At 40.8% G+C, this 13911-nt stretch overlaps 1 protein-coding gene across 1 annotated transcript in view; it reads right to left on the reverse strand.

Moving 5' to 3' along the window:
• SCD5 (stearoyl-CoA desaturase 5) overlaps nucleotides 1–13911 on the reverse strand; it is a 156582-nt gene that overhangs the window by 28483 nt on the left and 114188 nt on the right. Inside the window, exon 3 of the mRNA XM_060654753.3 lies at nucleotides 10842–11047. Within this exon, the coding sequence (XP_060510736.1) occupies nucleotides 10842–11047 (206 nt within the window). The remainder of the gene's footprint in view (nucleotides 1–10841; nucleotides 11048–13911) is intronic.

Genomic DNA, 13911 nt, shown 5'->3' on the forward strand with positions numbered 1-13911 from the left:
TCAGATAAGGGCAAGACCACAGAGAGAGATGTCCTCTGTGGCACAGGTATGCAAGGACAGCTGAAAGCTGAAGGCAAAAGCATTAATACTTAGAAATCTTCTCTGGTACTCCAGGGTCTACTCTAAGCATTTGATAATAGCAGCTCTCCACCAAAGTCTTTGGTACACTAAACCCAAATCTAACTTAACTCCTAACTCATTGACTCAACCTCCACCTTTTCCCATCCCCTTCACCCATATTAATGGCCTGAAAGAAGAATAGGTGTGGCCATTTAAAAAAAAATTTTTTAATGTTCATTTATTTTTGAGAGAGAGAGAGAGAGAGAGAGAGCATGAGTGAGGAAGGGGCAGAGAGAGAGAGAGGGAGACACAGAATCTGAAGCAGGCTCCAGGCTCTGAGCTGTCAGCACAGAGCCCAACATGGGGCTTGACCTCACGAACCGTGAGATCATGACCTGAGCTGAAGTCAGACGCTTAACCGACTGAGCCACCCAGGCGCCCCTAGGTGTGGCCATTCTCAAACATAAATTATATTTACCTTAGTATTTCTATTCTTGTAGACATGTCCAGCATATAATTAAAAATTATAAATCACATAAAAATGCAAGGAAAAAAAAAAACACTGTCTAGAGATAAAGCAATTAATAGAACCAGACTCAAAGATGATTCAGCTGTTGCAACTATCAGGGACTTTCACTATAATTAACACATTTAAGAGATCTAGTGAAAAAATGGACAATATGCATGAACAGATGGGAGATATCATCAGAGAGATAGAAGATATAGAAGTGCAAATGCTATACTTAAAAAACAGTATCAGAGATAAAGAATTCTTTTGATGGGTTCATTGGCAGACAAGATATAGCTAAGGAAAGAATTAGTGAACTTGGAGATATGTCAATAGAAATTATGCAAATTGAAATATAAGATAAAAAGGAGTGAATTAGATAAAACAGTGTCTCTAAGAGCTGCGGAACGACATCAAGTGGTATAACATAGGTGTCATTAGAGTTTCTGTGGAAGGAGAGAGAAAACAAGGCCAAAAATAGTCTGGAGAGCTAACAACCAAGAATTTTCCAAAATTTATGAAAGAAAACAAGTCACAGATCCAAGAAGCCCAAAGAATCTTGAGCAAGATAACTGCTTCCTCACAAAATAAACAAACAAAAACAAAAAACCCTAGACACATCAGAGTCAATTTCTGAAAAGCAATGACAAAGAAAAATTCTTGAAGACAGTGAGAAAAAAGAAACATCACATGCAGAGGAATAATAAGAAGAATCACAGCAGACTTCTCAGAGACCATGCAAAGCATAAGACAAGGGATTGACATCTTTTAAAATCTGTAAGAAAAAACTTGCCAATGTAGAATTTTATGTCCAGTAAAAATACCTTTCAAAAATGAAGATAAAATAAAGACCTCAGATAAGCAAAGCTGAGAAGTATTGCCAATAGACCTGTGCCACAAGAACTGTTAAAGGTAGTTCTTCAGGCAGAAAGATGATATCAAATGGAAATTAGGACACACACACAGAAAACCATGAGGCTAGAGGTGAAATAAAGAAGGCAAATATTAAATATATTTTTCTTATTTAATTACCTTGAAATAATATATAGGGTATAAATAAAGTCTTGTAAAAAGAAAGCAGAGCATAGTTCATTAAAAAGAACTTTAGAAGGATATACAGCAAAATTTTAACTGATGTTTTCTAAGTGGAAGGATTACAAATGATTTTATCCTTTATGAAGCTTATTTGCATTTTCTAAATTTTCTACAATTAACTTTTATGATATTTTGTACTAAAAAGAGAATTTTATTCTTATGTTCTGTCTTAATTATTTTTTAAAGGTGGTATTTGGATCCCAAGCTCTGAGGTTAGAAAAATTTTAGAAGGTAATTGTTGGAGAAAATAATAAGTAGAAGATAAGTTTTCTGTTATGAAAATCTTTCTCCACTTTTTTACCTTTCTCATAAAAAAGAGACAATGAAAAGGCAAAAACGGTCTTTTTCTCTGATGGCGTAATCCATTGGTAATACATCTAACTTTTAAGAGAATAAATAAGTATTAAATAAAAGCCCCTTATAAGAGTATTGGTTCTCTCCCTACTGGATAAAGCCTTGGAGCTGGAACCACATACATGACTGAAGGGCTTTTTATTCCAAGAAAATATTAAAAGATTATTCTCTATGTGGTCTCAAAAGAGAGCCAAGAATTGATGATATCTAAGTATTACTGAGAATTTATACTTCCACAAAAATGTCTTTCATAAAATTTAATCTTGCCTTAACTACTACATAATTACTTAATTTTTACATTAAAACTTAGCTAAGATTTCTTTGCAGCTTTGGTAGCAACTAATATTTTACTAGAGAGAATAAATTAGTGCAAACATCTGCTATTCTTTTTTGACATGGCTAATTGAGGCCACAGGGAGCCAGAATATTTAGAATTCAAGTCCAGAATCCAGATACCATCATCTACATGATACAGTTATTGAAAGGATCAGAGATAATGTGTGAAAAGACACAATGTAAGTGCATAATAGGCAGTTAGTAAATGGTAGTTATTATTGACTACGGAAGTATATCAAAGATGCATGAAGTCACCTTCGCTGCCATCAACAATGAAGCTAAGGTAACACTTTACAAACAGCAGTTCCAGAATCCACTGACACCTGTTAGTTAATATGTCTAACATGCTAGTCAATGATGTATTCAGATTCCAGACATTTGAGAAACTGTCTCCTCATCTTGCCAGGGGAATTTCACATAGAAATGGAATGGTCAGTGTGGGGAAAGAAAAATGACAATACAGTTGATGTATTTTTATGTGCACGCACACACACACACACACACACACACACACACACGGAGAGAGAGAGAGAGAGAGAGAGAGAGAGAGAGAGAGAGAGGAAGTTTTCATAAAGTTCTCATAGGAAAAGTACCTCTCACACAGGCAAACAAATAACATTTTGACCTGGAAATTTTTAAAAAGTCAAAATTAGTCATTGAATTATATGCCACACTGGTTTCTCTCTCACCTAAATTTTTAACCACTAAAATAGGGAAATTTTGGTGTTAATGCTACAGCTTCAATACTGGACCATCTCAGTCTTGTATCCCAGAGTATAATTTGATTCTTTGGCTATAGCAATCAGTTGCTTTAGAAAGGCCAAAGGTTTAAGAAGAAGAGTAAAGGATGTTGTACCTCTTCCATTGACTTTTAACAAAAGGAATCTAATTAAATACAGTTTACACTTCTTTAGCTGATTTGATCATCTTCCTTGGAACTTAGAGATTCATAATTTTAACTTTTGGCAACTACAGCTGGATGCAGGGAACACTATTCAAAGAAAAATTATTTCATCCTCAAAACTTTCACAGCCCCAAGACAAGATGCAATGATTTGAGATGAGGACAGAATGGGAGAGAAGATTCCAGGGCTCAAGCTATTAACCAAAGATAGACTACCCCTCAGAAATGGAAGCCAAGATTCATGGAGAGAGAATATTTACATGCAGAAGTAATGTATGGAAAGAATAAATCAGAACAAGATCATGACATGAGGAAAGAATACAAGAGGACAAAAATTCCTCATCTCCCTCCAAAAAGAAGAAAAAGTCTGCCTGAACAATTGGCTAAATGGCTTTTATTCTCTAATAAAACTATGCAAGAAGAAGAACTGCATGGCTTGGAGAACACAGTGTGACTGATGAGGGAAAATGTACCCATGCAGAGAAGGGCACAAAGGCAGGAACAAAGCCCTCCGGCAGGTGAAGAGACAAAGACTGTGAGGACAGAAAGAGGCAAATAGACAAGAGGAAGTGAACCAAAACAGATTCATGGAACAGGGACTGAGTAACAAGAGAAATGGAAAGGGGAGCAGCAAAAGTATCTTTCTGTGGAGAGAGAGGCCCAGTCAGGCAGGGGGGCAGGTGTATGGTGGGGCATCCTCTTTCACATCCCCAAACACAAATGGGGGAATTCTAGAAAGAGGGAGCAAATATTCTCCAGAACCTGGTTCTCCTGTGGACTGTTCCATCCCCAGCACCTAGAACAATTTCTGGTATATAGTGGGTGCTCAAAATATAGTTCTTGAATGAAAAGTGATATATGCAGAAACGAGAAGAAAGCTGAATCCTGAGAAACACCATGTGCCTCATCACTTACATTATTTATTTTTGTTTTTATTTTTAAATTTCATGTAAATCCAAGTTAGTTAACATATAGTATAATAACGGTTTCATGAGTAGAATTCAGTGATTCATCACTTATATATAACACCCAGTGCTCATCCCAGCAAGTGCCCTCCTTAATGCCCATCACACATTTAGCTCACCCCCGCAACCTTCCCCACCCAACAACACTCAGTTTGTTCTTTGTATTTAAAAGAGTATCATAAGAGTATGATTTGCCTCCCTCTCTGTTTTTATCTTAAATTTCCTTCCCTTCCCCTACATTCATCTATTTTGTTTCTTAAATTCCACATATGAGTGAAATCATATATTTATCTTTCTCTGACTGACTTATTTTACTTAGCATAATACATTCTAGTTCCATCCATGTTGCTGCAAACGGCAAGATTTCATTCTTTTTGAATATTTGTAATATTCCTTTGTATATATACACCACATCTTCTTTATCCATTCATCAGTTGATGGACATTTGAGCTCTTTCCATAATTTGGCTACTGTTGGTAGTGCTGCTGTAAACATTGAGGGTGCATGTGCCCCTTTGAATCAGCATTTTTGTATCCTTTAGATAAATACCTAGTAGCGTAATTGCTGGGTTGTAGGGTAGCTCTGTTTTTAATTTTGGGGGGAACCTCCATACTGTTTTCCAGAGTGGCTTCACTGGTTTGTCTCACCAGCAGCGCAAAAGTGTTTCCCTTTCTCCACATCCTCACCAAAATCTGTTGTTTCCTGAGTTGTTCATTTTCTCATGGCTTACATTATTAAGGTGTGAGTTGGGATAGAGTATACCAAAGAGCTGGGATCTGCATATAGCATAAACAAGTGATGTTCACCTTGGAGCCAGTTTGGTTTTACTGTTGCAGGACCATTAGGGACCCAAGTGAGATGGGCAGTGATCAAACTAAGGGTAATTGATGTGCAATGGAGTAGCAGAGGGTGGTTGTGCTTAAAAGGCACTGCCTCCATGTCCCCGAATCTCACCCACATGACCAGATGTTTGAATATCTCATCATCCAGGTCCTCTCATTTGGGGATCATTTTCTGTAGAGTTTTCCACAAATTGCAACTAACCAACTAAGCCCTTGAATGTACTCAGCCACTCAGTGTCACTAATATCTAGAGAAGAGCTGTTCTATTAACTTAGCAACAAGTAGGGTAGGTCCCCAAGGAAAATGGACTCAGAATAGAAAGAGACTCCCTGGGGGCCCCACGAGGAACCCTGATGAAAAAGCAATGGATTTTGTCAACTGAGATGGGATTATGTTGGTTGTAAATTCCCAGATGACTCATCCCAGTCCCTAGGGGATCCCCCACATGGAAGATGAGGGGATGAGATAGAGAAGTGAAAATAAGTCAATTGTAGACTTGTCTGACTGCTCTGCCCTGGCAATTTGATGTCACCAACACAGAAATACATGTGGGGTTTGGACAGAGGATTGACATAAAGACACAAAAAGGAGGATGTCACTGAGAGATGTGATGCTATTGTTGAAGAAAGAAAAAGACTAATGATAACAGACCAGGGGGAAATTGAAGTGAAGGAGGTCTTAAATAGATTCTAGCCATTCAAGTGTCAATCTTATTGGAAAGGGAAAATTTACACATTTTCATACCTTTCCAGGGTTTCAAAACAGAAGTGCTTTACCTTTCTGAATCACTCCAACCATTTTTCTCTTAGCTAATCCCATACTATGGCGATGAGGCAAGGACCTTGTTTTCATGTGTCTGGCTTAGTATCCTTGTTAACTCCTTCAAAAATACACATGACATTGTCTGCATGCTACTTCTAAGGGAATTTCTTATCTAATATGGGAATCAATGGGATAAGCAAAGCATTAGGAAGAACAGCCTCTGGATTTTTATCCTCATTCTGCCATCTCGGAAAAATGATGTGAGATTCCAGTTTCTGCTTAGAAAATGGTGGCAGAAAGGCCACTCACTTGCTTTATAATGAAAACGTTGTCAGACTGAGCCACTTGTGATGGCTAGTTATTTTGCTTAAGTAATTAAGTACCTACGGGAGAGCCTACCTCATACCAATTCGTACTTTCTTCCATGGGAACAAAACCAGGAATTTATGCAAGGGTGTAAGGCATCAACCAAGAAACTACATTTCCTGACATGGTTAATGAGAGGTGCGTGGATAGGCTATATGTGGCTCCTGGGAAAGCTCCTTATAGGTGACTGACTCAGGTGAGCAGTGTTACCCCTCACCCTCACCTTCCTTCTGATTAGGGCTCTAGTGGTCACATTGGACCTTAAAATGAAAGAATGAAAGTCACATGCTAAGGTTGTTGGAGCAGAAAGATGAAAGAATCTGGTTTTCAACTGACACTGTTGCCACCATAACCTGGGCCTTCACAATTCTTTTATATGTGAGGGAAATAAACTTCTATTCTGTTTTGGCCAAACACAATTCCTAACTGACAGACCTACTGCCAGTCTTATGAGTGGCCCCCTTCTAGGCTCACACTGATATTCGTAGGGCCCAGACCAAGAACAGAGGTGGAGGCCCTTAGCCTGTGATCTGCCCCATTCTCTTTCCACCCCTAGTTCTATCCTCTTTCTATGGACAGCCAAACTCATCTCCAGGCTAACACTGCCTCTTGGCCACTGTTCAGGACTAGGGTGTACACATCTCTACCAGGAGGACAGAGCCCTGGAGAGGCCAGTGTAGGCTCTGGAAGTAGGCTCAGAGCCATTTGGACAGGGAATTCTAGGTTCCTTGGAGCCCAAGGCAACGTATACAAGTGGGAGAAGATTCCAGGTGGTATGTGCCTCTGCCCTGTGATCTCCTCACCCTGTAGGGAAAAGCACAGCTCTTGTAGGCATAGAACCTCAGGCAGGGCTCAGTTGCCAAAGTCTGAATGTGATACCACTAGCTTCTCTCCCTCTCACCTCCTAATGCCTGCCATTTTGTCATTCACAACCAGGCAGCAGAGCAAAACTTGAAGCAGTCCAGTTAACTACTTGTTATCATAGCCTTGGTAAAATTTTTAGAGGAAAAGTCTAGAATTATAGCTTGAACTGTGTTGTCCTCCTGTTATGTTTAATGCCACTATCTTCTCTCTTTTGTTATACTGTATAATGGAAAGTTGATCAAGCCTGGCTCTCTGACAAGGCAAGCTTTTATTTGGTAAACTGTCATGAGGATGGCTGAGCACAAGTTTATCAACCAACTGCAATATTAGTGCTGGAGCAGCACTAACATTAGTGAATTAGCTGCAAACCCCGGGGATCAGAACCAGAACAGAGCCTGGTGCCCTCAGAGAACCATAGAGGAGCAGGTGGGGATTCTGACAAGGAGAGCAACTCTATAAGGTGTACTATCAAAGTGACCCAGGGCCGAATCTCTGTTATGCAAGGAGTCCCCCATTCAGCTAAGGGTAGCAAGGACTTAGACTTGATGTGGCAGTCCTGCCAATGACAGGGTCCATCCCTCCTCCAGCTTACACCTCAAGTGCAAGGACTCATTCTTTAAGGAATCTGTTGCCTCCATATAGTCTGACTGGCAGAACCAATAAAGCTGGCTTCACAGACTTGAAAATATCCAAACCCTTGTACTACCTCTGTGTATTCTGGAAGCTCTCTCCTTTAGTGCAGTGATTCTAAGCCTTATTTCAGATTATGGATCTCTGTGTTCTCCAGGCTGGATAATTACCAATGAACATGAGTACTCACCTACACTTAAGACAACCGTTGTAACCCTTTTCAAACAGCAAGGTATAATCAAAAGAACACGGAGCAAATAATTTGAGATGTAGGTGCTTGCCACAGGGTAATATTTGTGTCCCCCAAAAATTCACATGTTGAAACCTAATTCCCAGTGCAATGGCATTAGGAGGTGGGCCTTTGGGGGTGATTAGGTCATGAGGGTGGAGGCCTCACAAATGGGATTAGTGTCCTTACAAAAGAGACCCCCAGAGAGCTCCTTCCCCGCTTCTGCCATGTGTAGAAACAGCAGGAAGGAGGCTGTCTATGAAGCAGGAAGAGAGCTCTCACTAGACACCAAATCTGTGGCACTTTAATTTTGGACTTCCCAGCCTGCAAAACTGTGAGAAATAAATGTAGCTGTCTAAGTTACCTAGTCTATGGTATTTTTGTTATAGCAGCCCCAAAAGACCAAGGCAGTACTTCTATCCCCAACCTTCTATCTATATTTTGTTTATTAGTTTTCCCATAGGAGAAATGGAAGGCATGAGCTAAATGATTTACAAAGTCCGTCCCTGTTCTAAAGTTCAATGGCTCTATATAGTTCTGTGTATCGACAGATATATTAAGTATCCTTTCCCCCATCTTCATCTAACTTCTTGTCATCTTTCAGGTCTTAGCTTAGAAGCTAGTTTCTTTCCTAGGCCCTCCCTCACCCTCACCAGCCCGTATTGTGTTCCTGTGGCACGCTTTTACAATACTTCTCTCACGAGGGTATAACTGTCTGTACATTTATTTGTGGGATCCCTGCTGGTCTGCAAATCTGGGGGATACAGCCACCAATCTTGAAGGTTGTATCCTCAACACCAATTCTTAGCAGGAGCTCAATGGTATATATGAAATGATGATATGATTGGATGATATGAGTGGATGGATAGCTACAACCCCCTTTGGTCACTGGGCTGGTGAGGAAAGATATTCTCAGGTAACTATTTAGGGAACATGCTGAAATAGTCTCTGTTCTTCTGCTTGCATTTAGAAATAGTCTTTGGACATAAGTGCCATGAGTACAAATCTAATGAATCAAATTACCACATTTTTAAGGAAAAAGATGAAAAAAAGATCTTCCATTTTTATGGTGAGAGAAACCCAGACTATTATACTCAGCCCAGTTCTCATTAATAAAATAGAAGATCCTTTGCCTTCTCATCTGAGCTCTTCAAATTAATCTAAGACCTGATTGTCCCAAAGCATTACTAATTATATAGCAACATCATTTATATCACAGAATTGGAAATGACACACATATTCAGCTGCAGAGTGATCGTTAAATAAACCGTGACACTCAACTAGTGAACTCACACAGCCTTCAACAATGGTGCCTCCAACATAATCTGAAGTTCAAAAGCAAGACATAAAATTACATATGCAGTATGCTTGTCATCATGTGAAATATATCAGATATGTGGACAAAATATGGAAAGATACACTACAGATTATTAATTGTGGCTGTGTTTGTGTGTTAGGACTTGAATTATTTTCTTTCCACTGTTCTGAATTTTGCAGATTTTCGTTAATGATATTTAAGACTTTATGTTTATGGTGAAAAATCAAAACGAATAAATCATTTAATTGTTCATCAAAAACCTCTTGTTATTTTCTGCTAGAGAACTTTTGGCTACTGATACTGGGTGTGTCCACTAGAAAGAGCTGTGTTGAGGCACACAGTGACCCTCTGGAGAAACCAACAGAAGCAGGGGATGGAAACACACTGAGTCCTCTGGACTAGCAACTGCCTGTGGAATAATAATAATCACTGATCTAAGCTCTTAACTATGAGTCAGGCATTTCCCATACATTTTTTTTCCATTATGTGCTCATAAGAACTGTAGGAGGTAATGGTCAAGAGCCAGTCTTTACTAGCACATGGAGGAGCCACAAAGTTTGATCCTAGGCAATCTATCTCCACGGTCCGCCATTTTCTCACTGTGTGCTGCTGCCCACTCCAATGTAAAGAGGGAGGCCGGGGGGAAAGTGAGCACAATTCTAAGCCGTACTTCCTTTCATGCAAGAATCGTTTGTGTCAGACAAAGGCACAGCCTCCATTTCTGTTTTCAGGAGTTTCTATTCAGATATGGTCTCAAATATGACTCTTGCTTGTCAGTGGAGATGGCCTCTGGTAACCACTTTTTCACCATATTATATCAAGACTCTAGCCAGAGTGTAATCCATAAATTGTCTCTCTTTGCACATAAATTCATTACTTTGGGGCAAAAAGCCCATTTATAAATGCTCTCATAGTGGCCAACTTTGCAGATCCAGACCAACATGGACATAGTCTATGCCAGCTTCCTGGTAAAGGTGAAAAATAGCCACTCTCTATCTGCCAGCACAATTACAAGTGATTTTCTCCATGTGCCTGTTGAGAGTAGATTTATCCTGTAAATGCTGACTGGCTGAATACGCTCGGCTAACACCATTAGTGCACACAAGCATTTTGAGGCTCTCTGTTACATGATCACATTTCCTCTGCACAAAAATCTACTCGTGTAACATTTCTAGGAGACAGGGGAAGAGAGCCATCACTATAAGAGAATTCCAGGAGAACAGAGAAGTATACCTGGATAGAGTCCAATGCTGTTGGAGTCAAGGATCACTAAAATGAAGCAAGTTCTCCCCGCCCTCCCCACCACCCCAGGGAAACTCTAATGGGGGAGTAGGGAACTACAGAAAAAGATTCCGTGAAATCAGTCATGTGGGTTGGTCTGAAGGAAATGACGTTTGGGCATAAAGGAAATCCATTTAAAATTAAAATTAAAACAATTGTGTAAATAGGGAAGACTTAATGAGCAAAAGAAAATGAATAAACAGAGATAAATCCTAATAAGAGAGTAAGTGGTATGAGGAGAACTACTTGGGGGTATTATTGCACTCTACTGTGCTCTGTCTCTTGGTCCTGTCCCCGAGGGACAAGCCTATGGTGTCTGTTCACTTACTTTCTCTGGAATCGGACCACAGGATCAGCCAGCAGGTCAGTGAGGTCAAGTTTTCTCCCCTTCTCAATGACATCTGGATGTTTGCGAACAAAGAGCCACCCGATATGAGAGAAGAAGAAGCCCCGACGGGCATTGTGTGGGTCAGCATCGGTCTCTGAGTACTTGTGATGGACTCGGTGGTCCCTGGACCACTCGAAGATGTCATTCTGCAGAGAGAACACAGACCCTGAGTGAAGAGACAAAGCACCCTGGTGCCTTCTTGAAAACTTAGCCTCCCTCTATGCCTCACCCCCACCCCCTTACCATCCTCACCACTGACTTCTACTTTGCTCCCATCCTCAACCCACAACCTCTGCACCTCAATTTCAATCCCTGGGGTTGGTCTGGGATGATTTCCATGAAAATAAGAGGAAATCTTCGCTTAGTAGGGATCTTCGCTTGTGTTTGGGATGTGCCTGCTGCAGGAGATCCAGGCTTGTTGAGTGAATGAGAGGGGAAACCTGAACGTTCTGGTGGGGGTTACTGAAATCTCCTGGGAGAGCATTCATATCAAGAAAAGAGAGATCCAGTCTCAAGATGAAGTCTTGTTGTCAGAGGAGAGGGGCAATCTTGAGTATGAAAGAAGGCTGGTTCTTGGCCTGAATCTCTCTGGCCTCCCTCTCATTCTTTTTTATTTTTTTTATTTTTTTTAATTATTATTATTATTTTTTTAACGTTTATTTATTTTTGAGACAGAGAGAGGCAGAGCATGAATGGGGGAGGGGCAGAGAGAGAGGGAGACACAGAATCTGGAACAAGCTCCAGGCTCTGAGCTGTCAGCACAGAGCCCGACACGGGGCTCGAACTCACTGACTGCGAGATCGTGACCTGAGCTGAAGTCAGACCCTTAACTGACTGAGGCACCCAGGCGCCCCTTTAATTTTTTTTTTAATGTTTATTTATTTTTGGGAAAGAGAGAGAGAGAGACAGAGCATGAGTGGGGGAGGGGCAGAGAGACAGGGAGACACAGAATCTGAAGCAGGCTCCAGGCTCCAAGCTGTCAGCACAGAGCCCAACGCAGGGCTCGAACTCACCAACTGCGAGATAATGACCTGAGCCGAAGTCGGACACTCAACCGACTGAGCCACCCAGGTGCCCCCATCTCATTCATTAATAGCCTTCATCTCCAACTTACAGAGAGCAGAAAGCCAGTAAGTAAAAACCCAAAAGCTACTTCACCAAATCTCTGCAAAATACCAAGACACAAATAATACTGTTTGAGGAGTGCTCTAACAGTGTGTCACAGGAAGGGAGGGGAAGTGATTTTGGTTCTTTGAGGAATCTGATGTACTTGGCCATAGGAGAAGAAATGCTTAAGGTACAGGCTGTTCTTAGTGGAATCCCAAGAGAGACTCTGCTGCCCAGGCAAAGAGAAGCATTGTCTAGCAGATTCTGCCAAACCCAGGCACACATGGGGGATACATCCTATTGACCGCCCTATGATGGGAGACAGAAGAAGGGTGTCCAGAGACTGGAGGTCCTGGGTGAGCTATCAAGGGCACCAACCAATGTCATTTAGGCTGATATTATTAATGAAACTTTATCAGTACCCATGGGCCAGTGGTATCTATAGACTTTCAGTTTATACTCAGTTTTGTTTTTCGCTGACAATGTTTTCAAAACTTTGAGCAGGCAAATCATTCTGGGAAGTAGTGCTTTTGATAGGAAAACTAGTCTGAAAATAAAAATAAATTTATAGGGGTGCCTGGGTGGCTCAGTCAGTTAAGTGTCCAACTCTTGATTTAGGCTCAGGTCATGATCTCGCAATTCGTGAGTCTGAATCCCTCATCTGGCTCTATTCTGACAGTGTGGAGCCTGCTTCGGATTCCCTCTTTTCTGCTCTCTCTCTGCCCCTCCCCGACTCGTGCTTTCTCTCTCTCTCAAAATAAACAAACTTAAAAAATAAAATAAAAATAAATTTATGTAGTGCATAAGCCCCTTTGTTTTAAAAAAAGATCATAATGTTTTTATACCATACTATTCAGGACATAGTTATGTTTTCACTAGAAATCTGCCATTTTACAGGTATTGGCTTCATCCTGCTGATGAGAAGAGAGGGAACTGTTTTATTCTCAAAGTTCCAATAGTTTCTCTAACCAAAAGGGGGTTCATTGAGTCTCTGGCTCATCCAATGCTGCTGGAAGGTTACTCAACTTTGTTTATCCAATAGCACCCCTGAAAGCTTCTCAATTTGCTTCACCCTTGGGTAATAGGACAAAGAGAGGGAAGGTAGAAAGACCTTAAGAGTTGTGTGCTCAGCTTTGACTATAAAAAGAGAAAAAAGGTTCTTGGTAGCCTGTGCAAGGCAAAAATTATAGCCTGGCTTAGTGAGATAAGAAAGAAGTATTTTAGGGGCACCTGGGTGGCTCAGTCGGTTGAGCGTCCGACTTCAGCTCAGGTCATGATCTTGCAGTCTGTGAGTTCAAGCCTCGCGTCTCTGTGCTGACAGCTCAGAGCCTGGAGCCTGTTTCAGATTCTGTGTCTCCCTCTCTCTTTGACCCTCCCCCATTCATGCTCTGTCTCTCTCTGTCTCAAAAATAAATAAATGTTTGGGGCGCCTGGGTGGCGCAGTCGGTTAAGCGTCCGACTTCAGCCAGGTCACGACCTCGCGGTCCGTGAGTTCGAGCCCCGCGTCAGGCTCTGGGCCGATGGCTCGGAGCCTGGAGCTTGCTTCCGATTCTGTGTGTCTCTCTCTCTCTCTGCCCCTCCCCCGTTCATGCTCTGTCTCTCTCTGTCCCAAAAATAAATAAAAAACGTTGGAAAAAAAAAAAAATTAAAAAAAAAAAAAAAAAAAAAAAAAAAAAAAAAAAACAAAAATAAATAAATGTTTAAAAAAAAAAAAAAGAAAGAAGTCTTTAGATTTTACCAGAGTATTTAAACACAGTGATTGGAAAGAGAAAGTATTTATTATTTATAACCATAGAATCTGGAGTTAGAACGGAATTTCAAATGTCAGTCAAGACCACTGCAGCCCAAGGAATAATTTATTCCTTTGCTTTATTGCAATGTCCATATTAATGTAGGAAGAAAG

This window comes from Panthera onca, chromosome B1 (genome assembly GCF_046562875.1).
Source record: "Panthera onca isolate mPanOnc1 chromosome B1, mPanOnc1 haplotype 2, whole genome shotgun sequence".
NCBI classification, from domain to species: domain Eukaryota; kingdom Metazoa; phylum Chordata; class Mammalia; order Carnivora; family Felidae; genus Panthera; species Panthera onca.